The sequence below is a fragment of the Plecotus auritus genome (genome assembly GCF_963455305.1).
Source record: "Plecotus auritus genome assembly, chromosome: 2".
NCBI lineage: Eukaryota > Metazoa > Chordata > Mammalia > Chiroptera > Vespertilionidae > Plecotus > Plecotus auritus.
Genome location: NC_137771.1, coordinates 38582007 through 38607411, shown reverse-complemented (window position 1 = coordinate 38607411; position 25405 = coordinate 38582007). Strand labels below are relative to the sequence as shown.

The 25405-nt window shown below is 41.4% G+C and overlaps 2 protein-coding genes across 2 annotated transcripts in view; one reads left to right on the top strand and one right to left on the bottom strand.

Moving 5' to 3' along the window:
• LOC308243096 (cytochrome P450 4A11-like) overlaps positions 1-19717 on the bottom strand; it is a 62203-nt gene extending 42486 nt beyond the window's left edge. The window contains exon 1 of the mRNA XM_080658261.1: positions 19255-19717. Coding sequence (XP_080514387.1) covers positions 19255-19287 — 33 coding nt within the window. The 5' untranslated portion in view covers positions 19288-19717. The remainder of the gene's footprint in view (positions 1-19254) is intronic.
• Positions 19310-25405, top strand: part of CYP4X1 (cytochrome P450 family 4 subfamily X member 1) — a 35595-nt gene continuing 29499 nt past the window's right edge. Inside the window, exon 1 of the mRNA XM_080658263.1 lies at positions 19310-19611. Within this exon, the coding sequence (XP_080514389.1) occupies positions 19435-19611 (177 nt within the window). The 5' untranslated portion in view covers positions 19310-19434. The remainder of the gene's footprint in view (positions 19612-25405) is intronic.

The window sequence follows — 25405 nt, the reverse complement described above, 5'->3', positions numbered from 1 at the left end:
GTAGACAAAAGCTCCTGACAGCTCTGAACTCCAGTTCTGGGTGAGACTCTGGGGATCCAGACTTATTCTGAGAGAAACTGGACTGTCTGGCAGCGGGCAAAACTCAAGGGCAGCTTTCTCGTGGAGGTGCTTGCAGTGATAATTGCGGGACACTGAGACCCAGGGGCCTCATAGGGCAGGGCTGACGGGAAGCCATTGCTGTCTGCTCCACCATGAGACTCTGCCCCATCCAAGCTGAGCACAGAGGCTTTTGCAAGTCTTCTCCCATAAGGGTGTCTCCAGCACAGAAGTTCTCCCAGCATAGACACAGCTGAACCTCACAGCCAACTGGCCTGGAGGTCAATTCCTCCCAGTGATACCAACAACAATCAAGGCTTAACTACAACATGACTGTGCACACAGCCCACAAAAAGATGCACCAAGAGTGTCCACCTCAGGTAACTGGGGAGGCTGAGCCACTGGGCCCTATAGGACACCTAGAACACAAAGCCACTCTATCAACTCAGGGAAGCAGCCAAAATGCAGAGACAAAGAAACAGGTCACAAATGAAAGAAATGGAGGAAAGCAAATGACTGAATATAGAGTTCAAAACCACAGTTATAAGGTTATTCAAGAATTTTCTAGAAAAGGCCAATAAATTTAGTGAGACCCTCGAGGATATGAAAAAGGACCAACTGGAAATTAAGCATACACTGACTGAAATAAAAAATAATATATGGAGATCCAACAGCAGACTAGAGAATAGCAAGAATCAAGTCAAAGATTTGAAATACAAAGAAGTAAAAACACCCAACCAGAAAAGAAAAAAGAAAAAAGAATCCAAAAATTTGAAGATAGTGTAAGGAATCTCTGGGACAACTTCAAGTGTACCAACAACCGAATTATGGGGGTGCCAGAAGAAGGGAGAGAGCAAGATACTGAAAACCTATTTGAAGAAATAATGACAGAAAACTTCCCCCACCTGGTGAAAGAAATAGACTTACAAGTCCAGGAAGCGCAGAGAACCCCAAACAAAAGCAATCCAAAGAGGACCACACCAAGACACATCATAATTAAAATGCCAAGAGCAAAAGACAAAGAGACAATATTAAAAGCAGCAAGAGAAAAACAGTTAGTTACCTACAAGGGAGCACCCATACAATTGTCAGCTGATTTCTCAACAGAAACTATGCAGGCCAGACAGGAGTGGCAAGAAATATTCAAAGTGATGAATAGCAAGAACCTACAACCAAGATTACTCTACCCAGCAAAGCTATCATTCAGAATTGAAGGTCAGATAAAGAGCTTCACAGATAAGAAAAAGCTAAAGGAGTTCATCACCGTAAAACCAGTATTATATGAAATGCTGAAAGGTATTCTTTAAGAAGAGGAAGAAGAAGAAAAAGGTAAAGATAAAAATTATGAACAACAAATACATATCTATCAACAAGTGAATCTAAAAATCAAGTGAATAAAAAATCTGATGAACAGAATAAACTGGTGAATATAATAGTATCAGGGGCATAGAAAGGGAGTGGACTGACAATCCTGGCAAGAGACGGGACAAAAATCATACACCTATGGATGAGGACAGTGGGGGGGGGGGGCATTAAGGGCAGAGGGTGGGGTGGGGTGGAGGGGAGCTATGGGGCGGGAAGAGGAACAATTGTAATAATATGAACTATAAAGATTTATTTTAAAAAAAGAGAGAGAAACAGAAAGTGGGGAGGAAGGAAGGAAGGAAAACTGGGAGGAAGAAAGGGAGGAAGGAAAGGAGGAAGAGAGGAAGGGAGAGAAAGAAGTTAGAAAGAAAACAGAAATTGGCCCCTCATAGCTATTTAAGCATTCAGTTTTATGTAAATATTGTTAACCTTAGACTGGGAGGGTGGTTTGTTAGAGGGTTCAGGTAATGATGGAAGAACTATGTCTCTTCTAGAATTTCACAACCCAAGGATGTATACCTAAGACAGAAGAGCTGCTCCTGCCTGGGATTCATGATTCCCGTTTAGCTGTCACCTGATCTTCCCAGGATCACCTTCATGTAGTCAGGGCTGAATCTGAACTTGCTCCCCATAGCCAGCGAGGACAGGCACACGGGAATGTCTCTACCCTTTTTTGAAGCTGTTGTAGCTCCTGGTCCTTTTGGACGTGCAACCAAGGGAAAGAAAATCAATAGAACCTTTCTCTTTAGGTCCAGCTATTGGAGTGGTGGTGAAGGGTCGGTTGGCCACGGTTTGGAGCTGTTTCTCATGAACCTGGTTCTGATCTGGATTCTTGCTCCCTTGCCAAGGCTTGGTCTAAGGAGAGAAGGAAAAGCAAAGGTAAAGGTGTTTTAGGGAATGGTGACAAGTTCAGTTTAGATGAACAGTAAAATGACAGGTGAGCAGTAGAAGACAAAGATGAAAGCAAGGGAAGGGGGGTAATGTCTGATGAGCCATGCGTTCCATAATGAGCAAGAGGACATTACATAGGCAGTGCCTACTTAACACCCATGGTGGTTCTGAAGCAAGGTATTGACATTATCCCACAGGCCACTGAGTGAAAGGTATTTTGCTGTCAGTGTGACTAGCTGGAAGGTCTGACCTATCACCCTGGCAGCAGCATGACTTGAGAGGAGGGATCAGATTTGAAATAGTTTTCAAAGGTAGAGTCAGGAGTTTGTTAGTCAGAACAGGAAGAGAAAGGACCTGTCAACACTTCAGAAAAGTCACCAGTAACCCCTCAGGGTACATAGTACCAGTTAACCCCACGGGGCACCACTAGGCTCATTAAAAAGTCTGACTCAGACCCTGTGTAGAGCCTAAGTTTCTTTAAAAAATACCAAGTACATATAGGAAGCAGCCATATAGGGTGGAAGGGAGGAGGACAAATACTTTCTGAGCCCCCCAAAATAAAGAGAATTGACTTAGGGTCTTCCACCCTGAATTTCAAAATATGGGCTAATGATAGGCATTTGGATCCATACCTTGACCATGATTTACCCATCTGGGCCCAGATATTAGTATCCTTTGTACCTCCTCAGGTGGGTCTCTCTGACTTATGTAACTTAACCCCTATCCCAGTCCATTGTTCTGATTTCTCAGCCCAGTCCATTTCAGACTGGCTAGTCATCTGATCTCCACTCTCTCCTTCCCTACATCCTACTTCCTTGGCAGCTCCTACATGCCCTCCAACCAGTTTTTAGAGAATCCTGGCCAGAAAATGTCTGGCACAAATGTAAAACCATACTGTTGACCTTGAACAAATAGAAAGCCAGATATTTCTCCAGCAAAATGAGTTTATTTGAGAACAATGAAGAATCACAATTTTGGACGTGAGGTCTAATGATGAATCAAGTGCAAATCCCAAGAAACAAAGGAAAGGAAAGTCTGTTATAGAGGAGAACAGAATGTTGAGAGAGCCTTTTTAAAAAGAGTTCTTCTATGCAGGCCAGACGGGAGTGGCAAGAAATTTTCAAAGAGATGAATAGCAAGAACCTACAACCAAGATTACTCTACCCAGCAAAGCTATCATTCAGAATTGAAGGTCAGATAAAGAGCTTCACAGATAAGAAAAAGCTAAAGGAGTTCATCACCGCAAAACCAGTATTATATGAAATGCTGAAAGGTATTCTTTAAGAAGAGGAAGAAGAAGAAGAAAAAAGTAAAGATAAAAATTATGAACAACAAATACATATCTATCAACAAGTGAATCTAAAAATCAAGTGAATAAAAAATCTGATGAACAGAATAAACTGGTGAATATAATAGTATCAGGGGCATAGAAAGGGAGTGGACTGACAATCCTGGCAAGAGACGGGACAAAAATCATACACCTATGGATGAGGACAGTGGGGGGGGGGGGGGTGGGCGTTAAGGGCAGAGGGTGGGGTGGGGTGGAGGGGAGCTATGGGGGGGGAAGAGGAACAATTGTAATAATATGAACAATAAAGATTTATTTAAAAAAGAGAGAGAGAGACAGAAAGTGGGGAGGAAGGAAGGAAGGAAAACTGGGAGGAAGAAAGGGAGGAAGGAAAGGAGGAAGAGAGGAAGGGAGAGAAAGAAGTTAGAAAGAAAACAGAAATTGGCCCCTCATAGCTATTTAAGCATTCAGTTTTATGTAAATATTGTTAACCTTAGACTGGGAGGGTGGTTTGTTAGAGGGTTCAGGTAATGATGGAAGAACTATGTCTCTTCTAGAATTTCACAACCCAAGGATGTATACCTAAGACAGAAGAGCTGCTCCTGCCTGGGATTCATGATTCCCGTTTAGCTGTCACCTGATCTTCCCAGGATCACCTTCATGTAGTCAGGGCTGAATCTGAACTTGCTCCCCATAGCCAGCGAGGACAGGCACACGGGAATGTCTCTACCCTTTTTTGAAGCTGTTGTAGCTCCTGGTCCTTTTGGACGTGCAACCAAGGGAAAGAAAATCAATAGAACCTTTCTCTTTAGGTCCAGCTATTGGAGTGGTGGTGAAGGGTCGGTTGGCCACGGTTTGGAGCTGTTTCTCATGAACCTGGTTCTGATCTGGATTCTTGCTCCCTTGCCAAGGCTTGGTCTAAGGAGAGAAGGAAAAGCAAAGGTAAAGGTGTTTTAGGGAATGGTGACAAGTTCAGTTTAGATGAACAGTAAAATGACAGGTGAGCAGTAGAAGACAAAGATGAAAGCAAGGGAAGGGGGGTAATGTCTGATGAGCCATGCGTTCCATAATGAGCAAGAGGACATTACATAGGCAGTGCCTACTTAACACCCATGGTGGTTCTGAAGCAAGGTATTGACATTATCCCACAGGCCACTGAGTGAAAGGTATTTTGCTGTCAGTGTGACTAGCTGGAAGGTCTGACCTATCACCCTGGCAGCAGCATGACTTGAGAGGAGGGATCAGATTTGAAATAGTTTTCAAAGGTAGAGTCAGGAGTTTGTTAGTCAGAACAGGAAGAGAAAGGACCTGTCAACACTTCAGAAAAGTCACCAGTAACCCCTCAGGGTACATAGTACCAGTTAACCCCACGGGGCACCACTAGGCTCATTAAAAAGTCTGACTCAGACCCTGTGTAGAGCCTAAGTTTCTTTAAAAAATACCAAGTACATATAGGAAGCAGCCATATAGGGTGGAAGGGAGGAGGACAAATACTTTCTGAGCCCCCCAAAATAAAGAGAATTGACTTAGGGTCTTCCACCCTGAATTTCAAAATATGGGCTAATGATAGGCATTTGGATCCATACCTTGACCATGATTTACCCATCTGGGCCCAGATATTAGTATCCTTTGTACCTCCTCAGGTGGGTCTCTCTGACTTATGTAACTTAACCCCTATCCCAGTCCATTGTTCTGATTTCTCAGCCCAGTCCATTTCAGACTGGCTAGTCATCTGATCTCCACTCTCTCCTTCCCTACATCCTACTTCCTTGGCAGCTCCTACATGCCCTCCAACCAGTTTTTAGAGAATCCTGGCCAGAAAATGTCTGGCACAAATGTAAAACCATACTGTTGACCTTGAACAAATAGAAAGCCAGATATTTCTCCAGCAAAATGAGTTTATTTGAGAACAATGAAGAATCACAATTTTGGACGTGAGGTCTAATGATGAATCAAGTGCAAATCCCAAGAAACAAAGGAAAGGAAAGTCTGTTATAGAGGAGAACAGAATGTTGAGAGAGCCTTTTTAAAAAGAGTTCTTCTATGCAGGCCAGACGGGAGTGGCAAGAAATTTTCAAAGAGATGAATAGCAAGAACCTACAACCAAGATTACTCTACCCAGCAAAGCTATCATTCAGAATGGAAGGTCAGATAAAGAGCTTCACAGATAAGAAAAAGCTAAAGGAGTTTATCACCGCCAAACCAGTATTATATGAAATGCTGAAAGGTATTCTTAAAGAAGAGGAAGAAGAAAAAAGTAAAGATAAAAATTATGAACAACAAATACATATCTATCAACAAGTGAATCTAAAAATCAAGTGAATAAAAAATCCGAGGAACAGAATAATCTGGTGAATATAATAGAATCAGGGGCATAGAAAGGGAGTGGACTGATAATTCTCAGGGGGAAAGGGGTATGGGGGCGTTCAGGAAGAGACTGGACAAAAATCATACACCTATGGATGAGGACATTGGCGGGGAGGTAAGGGCAGAAGGTGGGGTGGGAACCGGGTGAAAAAGGAGAAACAATTGTAATAATCTGAATAAAGATTTATTTAAAAAAATTAAAAAATTAAAAAAAATTAAAAGAGTTCTTCTTGTTTAGCTCAGTGACCCATGTACTACATAGAGTTCCCCTTCTGGCCTCCTGATTTCATTTAAATGAGGTTTCTTTTTGTTAATTTTTACAATACATATGCCAGTCCCTTTGCAATGACTGCCAAGAGACCAAGCTGGGACAGGAACATATATTTAGCTTTGCTTTCACATTTGGTTCAGCCTGGGCACTTTCTCTGGCTCCATGTCCTTATCTGTGAAATGAATCTTAAGTTGCCCTGAAATTGGGAGGATCAAGTGAGAGACTATTTCTGAAAATATGTTTCTGTCAGCTTTTATTATTTCTACTTCCTTGTGTTCCAGATGTGGCTTATTATTTTTTTATTTTTTATTTTTACAATATTACATTAGTTTCTGGTGTACAACCCAGTGATTAAACATAGAACTTACAAAGTGATTACCCTGTAAATCTAGTACCCATATGACACCATATTTAGTTATTACAATACTAGAGGCCTGGTGCATGAATTTGTGCATGGGTGGGGTCCCTCTGGGTGGCCTGCAGAGATCGGGCCAAAACCCACAGTCCAACGCCACCTGCAGCTCCTACCTGCTGCTGCCGCTCATCCCAGCCCCACTGTGCCTCATGTCTAATCAGTCCCGATCGATCTGGAGCCATGATCCCTGCTCACCAACCATGAGCCCTGCATCTGACGCCCTCCCAAGGGGAGTGGCCTGTGGGATTGAGCTGAAACCGGCTCTCTGACATTTGTGAGGGGTCCTGGATTGCAAGAGGGCACAGGCCAGGCTGAGGGACCCCACCAGTGCACGATCGGGCCAGGGAGGGACTTCGGGAGGGCTCCAGGGCGTGTCCAGCCGATCTCACTCAGTCCCTATCTGCCAGACCCCAGCAGCAAGCTAACCTACTGGTCGGAGCATCTGCCCCCTGGTGATCAGTGCACGTCATAGTGAGTGGTTGAGCAGCCTTAGCATATCATTAGCATATTACACTTTGATTGGTTGTTTGGTTGTTCTGCCGTTTGGTCTATTTGCATATTACCCTTTTATTATATAAGATTATTGACTATACTCCCTGTGCTGTACTTTACATCCCTATGACTATTCTGTAACTACCAATTTATACTTAATCCCTTCACCTTTTTCACCCAGCCATAAATCCCCTCCAATCAAAATGTTCTCTGTACCTAAGAGTCTGTTTCTATTCTGCTTGTTCATTTACTTGTTTATTTTTTTAGATTCCATATAGGATTGAAATCATGTGGCATTTGTCTTTCTCTGTCTACTTATTTCACTCAGCACAGTACTCTCCAGGATGATCCATGCTGTCGCAGATGGCAAGATTTCTTTCTTCTTTATGGCTGAGTCATATTTCATAGGTACCACTTCTTTATTCATTCATCTATTGATGGACCTTTAGGTTGATTCCATATCTTGGCTATTATAAATACTGCTGCAATGAACAAATGGATGTGTGTTTCTTTTTGATTTAGTGTTTTAAGTTTTGGATAAATAGTCAGAAATGGAATTTCTGGGCCCTTCTTTGTCTCTTGTTATAACTTTTGTTCTAAAGTCTATTTTGTCTGGTATAAGTATTGCTACCCCAGTTTTTTTTTTTCAAATTTTTATTAAGGTATTATATGTGTACATATCTTACCATTGCCCCCCCACCCCACTCCCATACATGCCCTCACCCACCAATGTTTTGCATCCGTTGGTTGCTCTTATATGCATGCATACAAGTCCTTCAGTTGATCTCTTATTTCCCCCACCTCTCCCTAACCTTACTGCTGTAATTTGACAGTCTGTTTGATGCTTTACTGCCTCTGTATCTATCTTTTTGTTCATCAGTTTATAATGTTTTTCATTATCCCCAAATGAGTGAGATCATGTGGTATTTTTCTTTCATTGACTGGCTTATTTCACTTAGCATAATGTTCTCTAATTCCATCCAGGTGCCTACAAATGGTAGTAATTCCTTCTTTTTTATGGCAGCATAGTATTCCATTGTGTAGATGTACCATAGTTTTCTGATCCAGTCATATGCTGACGGGCACCTAGGCTGTTTCCAAATCTTAGCTATTGTAAATTGTGCTGCTATGAACATAGGTGCTACCCCAGCTTTTTATCCCCATTTTTATTAAATATATTTTTCCATCCTATTACTTTCTGTCTGTGTATATCTTTCATTCTGTGATGAGTCTCTTGTAGACAGTGTATATATGGGTCTTGCGTTGTTATCCCTTCAGCCACCATATGTCTTTTAATTAGAGCATTTAATCCATTTTTATTAAAGTATTTGTTGATAGATAGTATATGTTTATTGCCATTTTATTATTCATGCTTTATCTTTTTTTCTTCTTCTTTTTCTTAAAAAGGGCCCTTTAATATTTCATGTAATTCTGATTTGGTGGTGATAAACTCCTTTATCTATTTCTTATCTGGGCAGCTCTTTGTCTATCCTTCTATTCTAAATGATAGCCTTGCTGGGTAATCTTGGTTATACATCCTTGCTTTGCAATACTCTGAGTATTTTGTGCCAATCCCTTCTGGCCTGAAATGTTTCTGGTGAGAAAATCAGCTGACAGTCTTGAGGGAGCTCCCTTGTAGGTAACTAATTGATTTTCTCTTGCTACTTTTAAGATCCTCTCTGTGTCTTTAACCTTTGGCATTTTAATTATGATGTGTCTTGGTGTGGGCCCTTTTCGATTCATTTTGTTTGGGACTCTCTACTTCCTGAACTATGTCTAGTTCCTTCACCTTATTAGAAAAGTTTTCTGTCATTATGTTTTCATATAGGTGTTCAATGCCTTGCTCTCTCAGTTCTCTTTCTGGCATCCCCATGATGCCAGTGTTGCTATGCTTGAAGTTGTCCCAGAGGCTCCTTAAACTATCCTATTTCTTTTAATTCTTTTTGCTATTTGACTTGGGTGTTTTCTGCTTCCTTATCTTCCAAATCGCTGAGTTGACCCTCTGCTTTGTCTACTCTACTGTTGATTCCCTGTGATGTATTCTTCATTTTGGTTAGTGTATTCTTCATTTCTTCACAGTGGTTCTTTTTTATGTATTCTATCTTTGTTTATTTCCTCTTTGTTGAAATTCTCACTGAGTTCATCTACTCTTCTCCTATATTCATGGAGCATTCTTATAACAAGTATTTTGAACTCCACAGCTGGTAGATTGCTTGTCTCCATTCTGTTTAGTTCATTTTCTGAAGTTTTATTCTGTTCTTTCATTTGAAACATGTTTCTTTGTCTCCTTATTTTGGCTGTATACCTTTGTTTATTTCAATGTATTAGGTTGAGCTTCTCTATATTCCAGTTTTAGTAGAGTGGCCTTATGTAGTAAGTGTCCTATAGGACCCATTGGTACAGTTTTCCTGGTCACCCAAGCTGGGCACTCCAGATGTGCCTTTTGTGTGGGTTGTGTGCACTCTCCTGTTGTAGTTTCAGCTTGATTGCTATTGGCATGTCAATGGAAGGGATATATGCTCAGGCTGATCAGCTGGAAGTACAGTAGAGGATCTGCTATACAGCGTGACCCCATAGAGCAGGACTTGCTTCAGCACATCATGAGTGCGTTGCTCATGGAGGTAGCTGGTGGTGCTCAGTTGGCATCTGAAGATTTTTACTGTTATGTGCTGGCTTGGGGGCCTCCTGTGAGGAGCATGCCAAGGTCAGCCACTGCCTGTGCCCTGCTCAGGGTCATCCAGCATGAGCTACAGAGCAATTAGCAGATGTCTGCTACTTGTGCTGGGCTTGAAAGTGTCCAGGAGAGGCCAAGGTTCAAACCAAGGCCAGCTACCACTAATGTGGCTCCTGGGGCCACTTACCAAGAGGTATAGGACATTATGAGGCAAGGCACTGCTTGTTTGGGATTTGTGAATTTTTAAGAGATTTCAGGAAGTATGAGCAAAAAAAAAAAAGCTGTTTATATGAAAAGGGTACTAGTGGAGCTTCAAATTAGGTGGGGCATGGTCTCATGAAATCATGAGGCAGGGGCAAACAATGTCAGCCAAGATGATGGAGACACAGGTATGACACCTGTCTGCTGGCCCTGTCAGTAGGATGACTCAGCAAAGAAACAATGGCCTTTGCCAGCACTGCTGTCTGTGAGAAAACTTCCCCTCAAGCCATCACCCTGAAGCCAGAAATTTCAGTTCTTCCCAGTATGTCTCTGGAGCCTTTTGATGGCTGTACCTGCACTGGAGCTCAGAGCAAGTGAGTCTAAGTAAGTCTGTGTGTGTGTTCTTTAAGAATAACACCTGGGACTGGAGCAGCTCTCTGTCTCACTCAGCCACAATCCTCACTGATTTTCAAAGTAAAAAGTTATGGGGGTTCTCTTCCCAGCATTGTAAGCCTGGGCAGGGGGCCTGGTGTAGAGCCGGGTGTAAGGCTGGGATCCCTCACTCCTCAGGGGGCACCTCCACTACCTAGATATACCTCCCAATTTTTAACCAACACAGATGGGTGTAGAACCAGCTCATTCTGCCTCTCTGCCCCTCCTACTAGTCTCAATGTGGCTTCTTCCACAGATCCTTAGTTATCAGACTTCTGTTTAGCTAGACTTCAGATGGTTCTGAATGATGGTTGTTTGGTAGTTTAGTTGTAATTTTGATGTGGTGTGAGAGGATGCCAGTACTGCATTGCCCTACTCCACTGCCTTGACTGGAAGCCCACAGGTGTGGATTTTTTGGAAAAATTATAAGAGTCTAAAAGTCTTATTGTCTCCAAAGTAAGTAAATTTGTCTGAAACAAAAAACTATGGTACATCAGCAGATGAGTGGATTAGAAACCTGTGGTACATCTACACAATGGAATACTATGCTGCTGTAAAAAAGAAGGAATTCTTACCATTTGCAACAGCATGGATGGAACTGGAAAGCATTATGCTAAGCGAAATAAGCCAGTCAGAGAAAGGTAAATATCACATGATCTCACTCATTAGTGGAATATAATGAACAACATAAACTGATGAACAAAAACAAAAAGAGTCATAGAAGCATCGAATAGACTGTCCAACCTATGAGGGAAGGCAGGGGGTGAGGGGGTAAGAGATCAACCTTACCCCCTCAAGTGTCCAGTCGTCCAGTTGTCCATTCAACCAATTAAAGTATAATCCTATATAATAAATAGGTAATATGCAAATTGACCATCACACCCTTGCACAAGATGGCCACCCCCATGTGGTCACAAGATGGCTGTCACAAAATGGCCAGCAGGGGAGGGCAGTTAGGGGTGACCAGGCCAGCAGGGGAGGGCAGTTAGGAGTGACCAGGCCAGCAGGGGAGGGCAGTTAGGGGTGACTGAGCTGGCAGAGGAGGGCAGTTGGGGGCGACCAGGCCTGCAGGGGAGGGTGGCAGGGGAGGGCAGTTAGGGGCAACCAGGCCAGCAGGGGAGGGAAGTTAGGGGTGACCAGGCCAGCAGGGGAGGGCAGTTAGGGGTGACCAGGCCAGCAGGGGAGGGCAGTTAGGGGTGACGAGGCCAGCAGGGGAGGGCAGTTGGGGGCAACCAGGCCAGCAGGGGAGGGCAGTTGGGGACAACCAGGCCTGCAGGAGAAGGCAGTTGGGGGCAACCAGGCTGGCAGGGGAGGGTAGTTGGGGGGGGACCAGACCTGCAGGGGAGGGCAGTTGGGGGTGAACAGGCCTGCAGGGAAAGGCAGTTGGGGGGACCAGGCCTGCAGGGGAGGGCATTTGGGGGTGACCAGGCTGGCAGGGGAGGGCAGTTAGGGGCAACCAGGCTGGCAGGGGAGGGTAGTTGAGTGGGGGGACCAGGCCAGCAGGGGAAGGCAATTGGTGGTGATCGGGCTGGCAGGGGAGCAGTTAGGCATTGATCAGGCTGACAGGGGAGTGGTTAGGGGGCGATCAGGCCAGCAGGCAAAAGCAGTTAGGGGCAATCAGGATGGCAGGCAGGCGAGTGGTTGGGAGTCAGCAGTCCTGTATTATGAGAGGGATGTCTGACTGCCGGATGTCCCACAGGGATTGGGCCTAAACCGGCAGTCAGACATCTCCCAAGGGGTCCCAGATTGGAGAGGGTGCAGGCTGGGCTAAGGGACACCCCCACCCAAGTGCACGAATTTCATGCACCAGGCCTCTAGTATGCTAATAATATGCTAAGGCGACTCATCCACTTGCTATGATGTGCACTGACCACCAAGGGGCAGATAGTTGACCAGTTGACCAGTCACTATGACGTGCACTGACCACCAGAAGGCAGATGCTCTGACCGGTAGGTTAGCTTGCTGCTCATGTCCGGCCAATCGAGACTGAGCGAGATGGGCCAGACATACCCTGGAGCCCTCTCACAGTCCCTCCCTGGCTGGCCAACCTCCTGCATCCCTCCCCTGCCCCGATCATGGGTGGGTGGGTGGGAAGTAATCAACCAAAGACCATCCTATATAATAAAAGGCTAATATGCAAATAGACCGAATGGCAGAACAGCCGGTCACTATGATGCATACTAACCACCAGGGGGCAGACACTCAACACAGGAGTTGCCCCCTGGTGGTCAATGCACTCCCACGGGGGAAGTGCCACTCAGCCAGAAGCCCGACTCATGGCTGGCAAGCACAGCTGCAGTGGCGGGAGCCTCTTCCACCTCCGTGGCAGCACTAAGGATGTCCAACTGATGGCTTAGGCCTGCTCCCTGCGCTCCAGAACTGCGAGAGGGCACAGGCCAGGCTGAGGGACCACCCCTCCCTAAGTGTATGAATTTCATGCACCGCGTCTCTAGTTAAACAATAAAGAACTTAAATAAAAAAAAGAAGTCATTAAAGTCTTTTACTTAATCTTGTTACCTAATTCATTTCTGTGCATTTGAACATCCTTCTTTCTGCTAAAATGGTTTTGACTATGTTTTCTAGTTCTTTAGCAGCACATACAATCATTTCCAGCTTTTAGCTTTATTCTAGGGCAGTGGTCGGCAAACTCATTAGTCAACAGAGCCGCAGTTTGCTGACCACTGTTCTAGGGGAAAGGCCACTACACCACTTTCTCAATAGTGGGCTGTTGTAGCTGGTTCATTCCGAGTTTTTGAAAATGTAGGGATTAAGGCATTTAAGAGAAGATTTGAACCATGGTTAATCATACACTTAATTTACATTCACTAAGTGGCAAATATGTGGTAGCTAGTAAGCTGCATGACAATGTCTCTAGCCCTTTGCATATTTGCTTATTGATGGAATATATTTGTTTAGAATACATATTTTTGTTTAGTGTAAATTTGTTTATGACTGAGTGGGTGAATGACATACCACTTATTTCACTTCCCTGGGTCTCCCTGGCTGGAGCCCTTGTTTCTCTGATAACTGCAATACTGAAATTCATGTGTGCACTCACTGCTTCAGCACAGTGCCCATTGTTACCCATTTGTTACCTCATGTAATTCTCACAATAACTGACAGTGGTAGGCGCTATGTCATTCCCATTTTTCACAATTGGGAGAACTGAGGCTTAGAGAAGTTGAAACTTGGTTAAATACCACATGAGTCCAGGAGTGATGTTCCATTTACAGAGGCAGCACACTGCAGGAAGCTGGGCAGCAGTTTCATTTGAAAGTAAATCTGAAACAAAGCAGGGTAATTTTTGCAGACATTAATCCACACTTCCCAGTTTCCTGCTCCCATTTATTGGCTCAGTGGTATCTTGCCTTGGGCAGGTTTAATGCAGGGCAGGAACAGGGCAGAAATGCCAATTCTCACACTGAGCATATGCAGATTGACATGTTTCCAATCCTGTGTGGGTTTTTAGGCAAAGGGATTATAATCAATCATCATTTTTGTTAGGCAGTGACAGCGAGATTATTTAGCAATTATAATACTTCAAAATCTAAACTATAGATGCTGAAATACTTGCATTTCTTCCTCCAACCCAGTTATTTCAAGTGGACAAAAACCTACTACAAAAAAAATAAATGTTGCCAAAAAAAAAATCAAGTGACCCATCATATTACCAATACAATTAAGTCTTTGAATAAATTCAGTAAAAATAAAATTGAAAAATGAATACATCTGCAATTCTGCTGAGATCATTATGATAAGTACAAATACATGCAAGTTTTGCAAAACAGGTTCTTCACTAATTTTATTTTGATAATCCCAATCTTTGTTGATATAGTGGAACATATTTCTTCATATTAAAAATTTTAAGTAGCACGATGGGATAACCATTATTAACAGAGTTAGTGCTAATAACCATGGAAGTTCAACAACTAAAAAAAATTGAAGTAGTAACACATTTATAATTTGGCTCAAATTATGTAGTTGCAAAACCATATAAACTCTAGAATAAAAAGGAAGTAAAAATCTCAGACACCTCACATAGCAATGTTTTTGCTGATATATCTTCTAGGGCAAGGGAAACACGGGAAAAAATAAATAAATGGGACTACATCAAACTAAAAAGATTCTACTAGGCAAAATAAACCATCAACAAAATGAAAAGGGAACCCACTCCATGGGAGAACATATTTGTCAATGATGCATCTGATAAGGGGTTAATTTCCAAAATATATAAAGAACTTGTACAACTCAACACTAGGACAACAAACAATCTAATTAAAAAATGAGCAAAGGACCTGAATAGACACTTTTCCAAAGAGGACATACAGATAGTCAATAGACATATGAAAAATGCGCAATGTCACTAATCATCAGAGAGATGCAAATTAAAACTACAATGAGGTATCACCTCACATCGCCAACAAGCAACAAACAACAAATGCTGGCAAGGATGTGGAGAAAAGGGAAACCTCGTACACTGTTGGTGGGAATGCAGACTGGTGCAGCCACTGTGGAAAACAATATGGAGTTTCCTCAAAAAATGTAAAATGTAACTGCCTTTTGACCCAGTGATCCCACTTGTAGGAATATATCATAAGAATTCTGAAATACCAATTAGAAAGAATATATGTTCATAGCAGCATTGTTTATAATAGCCAAGTTCTGGAAACAGCTTAAGTGCTCATCAGTAGATGAGTGGATAAAAAAGCTGTGGTACATTTACACAATGGAATGTTATACAGGTGTAAAAAGAAGGAACTCTTGCCCATTGTGACAGCATGGATGGACCTGGATGTTATTATGCTAAGCAAAATAAGCCAGTCAGAGAAAGACAGATACCATATGCTCTCACTTACATGTGGAATCTAATGAACAAAATAAACTGATGAAGAAAATAGAACCTGGGAAGTGCAGAGGACTGGATAAAAGAAGGTGAAGAGATTAGCTAAAGAACATACTAGTATATGCATAGCCCATGGCCACACACAGTACTGTGGTCAAGAACAAGGGAGGGAGGGGCTGGAGCTGGGTAGAGATGGGCAAGGGGCGGAATATGGGCGACATCTGTAAGAAAATCAACAATAAAAATTTTTAAAGACGTGCTCCTATACACAAAGCATGTTTTTAACTTTATTCCTTGTCAAGTTTTACTTTAAAGTTTTTAAGGTTCAATATTTGTTTACATAGGGGTTTGGTTTATCAGAATGAATACCATGTTATTAATAAAGTTATGTGCTGTTTACATGTAGAAAAATAAGCTCTTTTGGTGTCCACAGAGAAGTGTGGGTTCTGTTTTCCAATAATGTAGGGACTTGGGTATATTTTCTAATTTTGAGCAAGATCCAGAATTCATTTTAGTTGGAGTAGGTAACTCTGCTCTAAGCTTCAGGAGTTTAAGTAATTTAAGGAAATATGTATATTGGTCATGTGGAAAACTAATTAGAAATAAATTACATGAACTTGGTAATATTGAACACTTCAAAGTGTATAATTCAGGTGGATTTTCCTTTTTGTTTTTAAATGTTAATATTTAGCTAATAATGAATGTGGATTATTATTATAAAATTTTGGTAAATTTATGACTCACTGTGTGTCTGTGTAATGGGAAGAACTGGCAGGAAGGAGAGGGGTCTTATGATACCTTGGAGGCTCCATGTGATACAGAAGACAGATCTAGGTCAAGTTACTAGCTTCCTTAGGCTTCAATTTGTTTATCTATACTGGAGGTATGGTAATACCTACCTGAGAGAATGGAGACATATATGCAAGTGTTCAATATTTTTTTATGTTATTATTACTCCTGATGAGAGTCTAGTTTAGCAAAGGTTCTCATGCCCAATAGGTATGTTATTTATTGATACTCAGGTAAAATTATTATTTTTATATTGCACAAATGTGAGGGATTACTGGAGGCAATTGTTAAACTTATTATTGAGAATTTATTTAACTTAATGTTATACAAATTGAGGAAAAGAACAAAAAAATTACTAAATTACCAAATCAAGTAAGTTAAGGTATGAGGAAATGATTCTACTCCTGCTTTAGCTTGCCTGGGAACTTAAACTTTTGAACTCTGTATATCTATATCTATATCTATATCTATATCTATATCTATATCTATATCTGTCTATGTCTATATAATATATATATATATATATATAGCCATGTCCATATCTATATATTTCTATAAATATATCTCCTATACCCTCTGAAGGATTAAGGAAAGAATGTTCATTTCTCCAGACCACCTGAGATCCATTATCTAGAATGTTGGACATCTGAAAGATTATCATCTCAGACCAATCCAGAGGCTACTAGTAAGAATGCAGGGCTGATTCTTCCTCAAAATGTACTTTTTACTATAAGAACTCTCAGCTTTTCTTTCTTCTTCACAACACTCTGGGCATTGCCCACTTGCAATTCGGGTTTGCAAACCCTAAGACCCTTGAATTAATCTTTGTCATTTATTTCTAGCCAAAGCCTCCTGATTCATTTACCCTCCATCAACAACGTGTATTCTTGATCAGATGACTTCAATATGCTCTTAAACTCAACTATTTTGAGTTGGCACATTTATATTAAAAAGAGAAAGGCTGGTTCTTAAAGTTGTAAAATTGAGTTAATATAATGCAAAACTGTCTATAAACGGGAGATTGTGAGTGAGATTTACATTTTGGGCTATTCGCTGTTGTGGTATGAAATACCACAAAATGTGAAACTCTACATCTGTCCCAACCTTTCCTTCTTCCTTCTACTTCAAGGCCGACTGCACTACTGATTCCAACCTCTCTCACTCTTCAAGAATGGGAGGGAGGAAGGGAGTCTTAACTTCCTTCTATTCTCAAATCCACAACTGGGTACCATCCCAAGTCTCCTCTTTTACATAGCCAAACTTTTCAGAATTTGTAATACTTTCTCCAAAGTCTCAATGAATTGCCATCACACTCACTTCTCAAGCTACTTTATTTTAGCTTCTCTATCAATCATTTCAACAGCTATGGTTACAGCTGATTCCAGTGAACACATTTCAAACTTGAGCCTGTCTCCAGGGCACTCAACATTCATCTTTTATTTCAAGTGTCTCAGTGTCTACTTGTATAATCCATGGGAATCCTTCCAATTATAGCATTTATTCATTGTACTGTATTTCTTTGCTTACCTATCTGTCCCCTCCACCAGATTGTGAACTGTCCCAAAGGAAGGCTTACTCTTGATCCTTCTTTGTTTCCTGGCATTGCCAGCACTGGCTCATGTACAGTGATAGTGGGATTAGCTCTATGCCTCCTTCCCAGAAATAACCATTCTCTTACCACCAGGCTGTTTGGGAAGAAAATGATAGAACCATATGTCTTGGACCTCTGCATGAAACCTGCTATGTAACTTTCACTGCGTACTCAATATTTTAAAACTTGCTTGCCAATGTACTCAACATTAATTGTATAAACCATATGATTCTGCCCCGAGGTGTGGCTCAGTTGAGTGTCATCCCATCACCAAGAGGTTTTTGGCTGGACTCCTAGTCAGGTCATGTGCCTGTGTTTGATCCTCAGTAGGAGCTGTGCAGAAGGCAGCTAATCAATGTTTCTATCTCTCTATCCCTTCCTCTCTAAAATCAATAAAAACATGTTTAAAAAATAAATTAAAAACCATACACGCCCACCACTAGCCCACTTCTAGCTGAGGGACGGAGGTAGGCAAGAGGTGGGAAGGTCTAGGGAAGAGAGAGCTGAAACAGGTGTGGCACAAAATGGAACAGTTGAGGGGCCAAATGAAGTAACTGCCATTGGAGTCTGTCTTAACCATTAACCTGCCAAACAAAACCTAACTCCAGAGACTGGTGTAGGTGCTTGGTGAATGGGGGAGCGGGGGCAGTGGAGAGGCAGTGACAGGGAAGAGAATAAGAAGTTATAAGAGATTGTGTTTATTGTTTATGGCTGTAAATCCAACATTTAACAGGTGCCTATCTTAGCAATAATACACAATGATTAAGTGAATTGTGAAAAATGCCTATAAAGAAGGCTGGGAGTGGGGGACAGCAGCTTGGGAAGCTGGGTCTGTTGGATACTACTTCAGTATCTACTAAGTAATAAAAATCTCATTCCTTTCTAACTACTTTACTACATATACTATTATGTATGCTCAAAAGGTTTTTTATGTCTCCTGAGTCCAGAGCTTGCTTCATGGGCATGGAATCTGAGCAGTCACACAGACCTTGCACTCAGAAGGGTGTGTGTTTGGTTAAATGCTCTACTTTCGTCATCTCATTAATAGATTTTTAACACGTTTTCATTTTGTACTGTGATCCACAAATTATGTTGAGGGCCCTGATTGCATGTGTATGGTGGAACTACTGTACAATGGTATGCTACTTAACATCTCTTCCCAATTCATGGTTCAGGGTACTCTGCTGGCAGCTTGAAATACGATATGGTGGACATTTGCAAACACTAGAAATCAAAGTGAGCACCACATGTAAAATATTCACCAGCACACCACTGGTCAGGCCACACTATATAAATATAATGATTATACATGCCCACCACTAGCCCACAGACCCTGTGGGTTTTGTTACAATTTCAGAGTGGAAAGGTCTTTTGTATAGCAGTTTACCATTTATTTGTGGCAATGAAGAAAAATGATGACCTCAACCTTGGCATTATTTCAAAACCTAACTTCAAATTTCCCTTGATTGAAAACGGTCACTCTTGAAATATGATACTCCAGGAGGATGTAGGAGGTCGTCCTGGATGAAGATTTGCATCTCTTAATAAAGGGTTGGAAATCCTGGAACTTGCGCCTACCTCCTCTGACCAAGCCTGAACTGCCGCTCCCATCGCTCTTCCTCTTTCCGGGGAAGAAGAAAGCTTTCCGGAGGCCTCCGGGAAGCAGCGGGCAGCGTGATCCTTCCCAAGCGCCAGGCTTCAGAAAGCTCATCCTCTCCCGCTTGCCTGGAAACTGCCGGCAATCCACAGAGCAGAGTGATGGAGACCTCCTGGCTGGAGATGCGCTGGACAAGGTCCTTTTACCTGGTGTTCGTGTTATTCCTGACCCTAGTGCTGCTGCAGGCCATCAAGCTCTACCTGCGGAGGCTGCAGCTGCAGCGAGTTCTGCGCGCCTTCCCAGGTCCATCCCCCCACTGGTTAATGGGCAACCAGAAGGTAAGACGGAAGAGAGGAGCAAAGGAGGATGCTGGAAACCAGGCGGGCAGAGAGGCGACTGCTTCCTTCCCTTCCTCCCATCCTTACATCCTGCACAGACCTCTCTGGCCGGCCCAGCTTGTGGCTCTCCCTATCTTTTCCTGTTGCTCCCTCCCCCAGCCCTACAGGGGAAGGGAAACACCCTGGAGCTGAATCTGGGAAAAGAAAGCGTGGTGTAACTCAGGTCTATCTCTGCTTCACCAATCTCTTACATTTATGTACTGCATTTTAAAAAGTCTTCCACACGTATTGTAAAAATATTTTTATGAAGTATTATCCTAAATAATAGTTATTAATTGCAGAAAATGTGCAAAATTGGACTCAATAGTTGCCAACATTGGGCTATTTCAACTGGAAAAAAATATCTTTCTTTTCCTAAGATTCTTGTGAAGCAGGGAGCAGCCCCAGCCAATCACTCACAAAATATTGACTGACTTAAATTTGTATGGCAGAGGAAGGCTGTTACCTTTTGGTTTCTCCTATTATCTAAATCCACTCCTACCCCCTGATTCCTTGTTTTATTAAAACATAAACTACTAATCCCTTTTAGTGCATTAATTTCTAAAATCATATAGAAAACAAAAATCGAGTTACAAACCACTAGTATAATAATACTAGCTTTTATAATTGTCCATGCATTTATCTTTATTGAGATCTTTCTGTCTTCATATGGTTTTGGGTTACTTAGCAGTGTTTTTTCATTTCTCCTTTGAGCATTTTTACAGGGCAGATCTAGTGGTAATAACCTCCCTCAGCTTTTGTCTATCTGAGAAATGTCTTCATTTCTTCCTCAATTTTGAAGGACAGTTTTTCTGGATATAGAACTCTTGATTAACGGTTGTGTGAGTGTGTGTGTATGTGTGTGGGTGGGCGGGGGGAGGGTGCCTGTGCCTACCACTTTATGGGTTTTTTATTTTTGTTTTTATTTTCTTTTTTACCATGAGATTATTTTATTGCAGAATGTATGTTGGTAAATAATGGCTTAGAACTGCACAGTGCACCTATATATGCTTTGGTTTCCTTATCTGTGAAACAGGAATGAAAGAGTACTTCTCAGGATTATTTTTTAAATCTTTATTGTTGAAAGTATTACAGATGTCTTTCCTTCTGCAACCACTGTCTTCTGTCCTTCAAAGTTTCTGATGGGAAATCTGCTGCTGATCTTGCTGAGAATCCTTTGTATGTAAAGGGTCACTTCCCTCTTGCTGCTTTCAAGGTTCTCTTTTTGTCTTTGTATTTCAAAAGTATGATTATGTGTCTCTGGGTGGGTCTCTTTTAGTTCATCTTACTTGGAGTTCACTGAGCTTCTTAAATGTCTATATTCATGTATTTCATCAAATTTGAGAAGTTTTCAGCCATTATTTCTTCAGATGTTCCCTTTATCCCTTTCTCTCTCTTCTCCTTCTGAGACTGTATGTTGGTCAGCTTGATGGTGTCCCATAGGTCTCTTAAGCTCTGTTCACTTTCCTTCAATCATTTTTCTTTCTGTTCTCAGACTCAATAGTTTCCATCATTTTATCATCAAGTTCATTGACATTTTTTCTTTCTGATTATATCTGCTTTTGGATCCCTCTGTGAGTTTTTCATTCCCATTACTGTACTTTTAATCACCAGCATTTTTTAGGTTTGCTATCCTTTTGTTGATTTTTGTGTTTTGTTCATACATCACTTTTTAAAATGTTCTTCACCTCTTTCTTTCATTCTTTAGCATCTGTAACACAGTTGTTTTGAAGTCTTTGTCTAATAGTGCTGCCCTTGGGTCTTTTTCAGAGTCAATTTCTATTTATTAATTTTTTCATTTGAATGGGCTATATTTTCTTGTTGTTGGTGGGGCTTTTTTTGTATGCCTTGTGATTTTTTGTTGAAAGTTAGACATTGCAATCTAATAATATGATTATTTAAGAAATAATATTCTCTCCCTTTTCCAGGGTTTGATGGGAGGGGTTGTTTTAGTTTTTTTGTTTCTTTAATTGTTGTAAGCTCTCTATGTACCAAGGATCATCATGAGGTGTAAATGTAATGTCTTCTCATATCTTTTCTGAGCCTGTGCCTTTCCTTGAACAGGTGTGGCCACTTTCTAATTTTCCATATATATACAATTGCTTTTGAATGTCCTAGTTTTTAATGTATGGTTCACAAACAAGAAAAAAAGAGAAAAATGGCCAGAAGAAAAGGGCACCGGCCTTTAAAATTCCCTAGAAGCCACTTCAGTTGGTGAGAGCAAGGGGGCTTGCAACAATGGGAGAGGTATAATAAAAATGACCTTTATCCTCTTTGTGTGCCCCTCTGTGATCAGAAGAAGTAGTTCCTAATATTTGTAGAACAGGGTGCTTCTTCCCCACACACAACTACATACCCCGCTGTGTCCAAGCTGCTCCAGGAATACCTGTAACTGTTTGCTATGGGACTGGGAGTGGGGAATGGGTAGCTGCTACTGTGTGAAGAGCTGAAATTGACAAAAATTAACTGCAATGTACAGTCCAAACCTTACTCCTGGAAGATTCAAGCCTTCAGTAGACTCCAGAGTTAGAAAATAGGTACATTTGACAAATTCTGCCAGTGCAGTGGCTGTCTAGGTGGGAAGACAAGTTACTGGTTCTGCCTAATCTGCCATCTTTCCAGAATCCTCCCCCCTAGCTAATTATTAATCTTTATTATGTAATCCTTTTCTCTCCCTCTCTCTAACAGCTTTAAAATCTTCACTTTGCCTCTGGTGTTCTGAAATTTAATTATGATGTACTTAGGTGTGGCACTTAGGTTTGTTTGTTTTTTGAATTATGGTCAGCAATCTTTTCTATCTGAAAACTCATATTAATCAGTTCTGGGAAATTTTATGTAAAATCTTTGTCTTAGTTTAGATGTTCCCAGCATAAGACCCTAAGACAAGGATCCAAGAGCAAATATTTTATTTTGGAGATGATGCCAGGAAACTTTGATAGAGGCTTTGGCAGTTGATATAGAGATGAGAAGGCAGTCAACATAAGGTTGGTTTTCAAACAAGTTACCACTGTGGACAACTGTAGTTTAATCCCACAGGCAAACTCTGGTAGCCAGTATGTATAACTCAGAGTTATCCTGCCTGAAGAGTAAAGAAACTGGGGCATTTTTAGATTAACTCCCGACAGTCGTTGGTGGAAGATTGGTCCTAGGGAGTGTTAAATTTCCAGCACTTCTAGACTGTTACGTAGGCAACAAAGCAGGCTCCAGTGGCTAAGGGCAACTCTTAAATTAATAATTAAAAGTTCTGGTTATGGTATGCATTGAAGTGGTAAGGATGAAGAGTTAGGGACAGAACAATAATAGTGAATAGTACAATTTCTTTGATACCTCCTTCCCATCACCTTCTCAAGCTTTCTCTTCTCTCTTTCTGGAACTCCTATTGGTTGAATATGCACCTCCTGGATTGGACCCCTATTTTTTAAAAAAAAACATTCAAAAATTTGCTTCTTGACTTTATCTTTCTACAATTTTTAAAATTTAGTTATTATGCCTTGGCTGGTTTGGTTCAATGGTTAGAGTGTCATCCCCTGGACCCAAGGGTCGCGGGTTCAATTCCCAGTCAAAGGCATGTACCTCAGTTGCAGGCTCCCTAGCCCAGGTAGGGGCGCATGCTGGAGGCAGCCAATTGATGTGTCTCTCTCACATTGATGTTTCTCTCTCTCTTTCTCTATCTCCCACTTCTCCCTCCCTTCCACTCTCTGGAAATGAACAGAAAAAATATCCTCGGGTGAGGATTAAAAACTTTTTTTGGCTATCACAATTTTAATTTCCAAGAGTTCATCTTATTCTTCATTTATTCTTATATTAATTACCTTATAATGCATTTTAATTTTTTAATGTTTTTATTGATTTTTAGATAGAGAGGAAGGAAGAAGGAGAGAGAGAGAGAAACATGGATGAGAGAGACACATGGATCGGCTGCCTCCTGCTCCCCCCTACTGGGGATTGAGCCTGCAACCTGGGCATGTGGCCTGACTGAGAATTGAACCTGGGACCTCTTGGTCCATGTGATGATGCTCAATCCACTGAGCCACGCCAGCCAGGCAGTATAATGCATTTTTAAAATCCTAAAGCTTACTAGTTTAAGACAACAAAGAAGTTCAAATGATCTACTTTTTCTTTTGTTTTGTTTTTTATGCTTTTGTTGTCATATCTAAGAAACAATTGCCAAATTCAAAGTTAAATTCTTAGGACTTCTTCTCTAGGTGGACTTTAAATTAAAGTGCCTCACCGAGAGTTTTATAGTTGTAGCTCTTTCATTTAGATCTCTGATCCATTTTGAGTTTTGTATATTGTATGAGGTTGGGGTTCAACTTCATTCTTTGGCATGTGGGTATCCAGTTATCCCATACCATTTGTTGAAAAGACTATTCTTTCCCCCATTAAATTGTTTGGGCACCTGAGTAGGGAAAGCCAAGTCCTCCTTCTGTGTATCTACTCTACTCTCACACCACTACCACATCCACATTTCTGACACCAGATGTTTTACAGTTCTCCCCACACCAAGCAATTCTGTGACACTAACTGGGTGTGTTAAAATTTAACTCAATTCTGATACTATCTACCTGAAAATAGCATCAGATCCCACAGATTAAGAGCTCAGTCCTCACCTTCACTTCAGATGCCAATTGCAAGTCCATGTTGTTACCTGTGCTTCTGACCAATCAGTAATAAATTGAAGTTTCCCATGATGCCTTCTTCAGGTTGGATTAATTTGCTAGAAGGTGCCCAGCCAGAGTGGTTCAGTGGTTGAGCATCAAACTGTAAACCTGGAGGTCACAGGTCCATTTCAAGTCAGGGCTCATGAGCTGGGTTGTGAGCTCAATCCTCAATGTGGGGCATGCAGGAGACAGCTGACCAATGATTCTCTCTTATCATTGATGTTTCTATCTCTCTCTCCTTTCCTTCCTCTCTGAAATCAATAAAAATATATTTTTTAATTTACTAGAAGGAATCACAGAACTCAGAAAAACACTTTACTTACTGATTACTGGTTTATAAAAGAGTATGATAAAGGATACAGATGAACATCCAGATAGAAGAGATGCATTGGACAAAATATGTGGGACTGGGCACAGAGCTTCCATGTCCTCTCCAGGTGTGCCACTCTCTTAGCACCTACACATGTTCATCAACTAGGAAGGTCTCCAAACTCTGTACTTTTCAGATGCTTATGAAGGCTTTATCGTGTAAGTATGATTGGTCATTAACTCCATTTTCAGCCCCTCTCCCCTCCCAGAAGAATGGGAGGTGGGCCAAAAATTCTAAGTTTCTAATTATGGCTTAGTCTTTCTGATGACCAGCCCCCACCCAGGAGCCCACCAAGACACTGCTATCACCAAGGAAAGTCCAAGGAGTTAAGAACCCTGTGTCAGGAACCAGGCTCAAAGACCAGATGTTAGAACAAAAGATGCTTCTAGTACTCTTGTCACTTAGGACATTACAAGGATTCTAGGAGCTCTGTGCCAGGAATTGGGGGAAGACTATATATATTTCTATTATCTCACAGCACCTTTGTCAAAAATAAATTGACTATAAACATGGAACTTTATTTCTGAATTATCAATTCTATATAATTGATCTATATGCCTATACTTATGCCAATACCACACTGTTTTAATTACTGTTGCCTTATGGATAAGTTCTGAAATCAGAAAGCATGAGTTCTTCTACTTTGTTCTTTTTCAAGACATTTAGGCTATTCTCAATGCTTCTGGTTTTAGCATCAGTTTGCCAATATCTACACAGAAGCCAG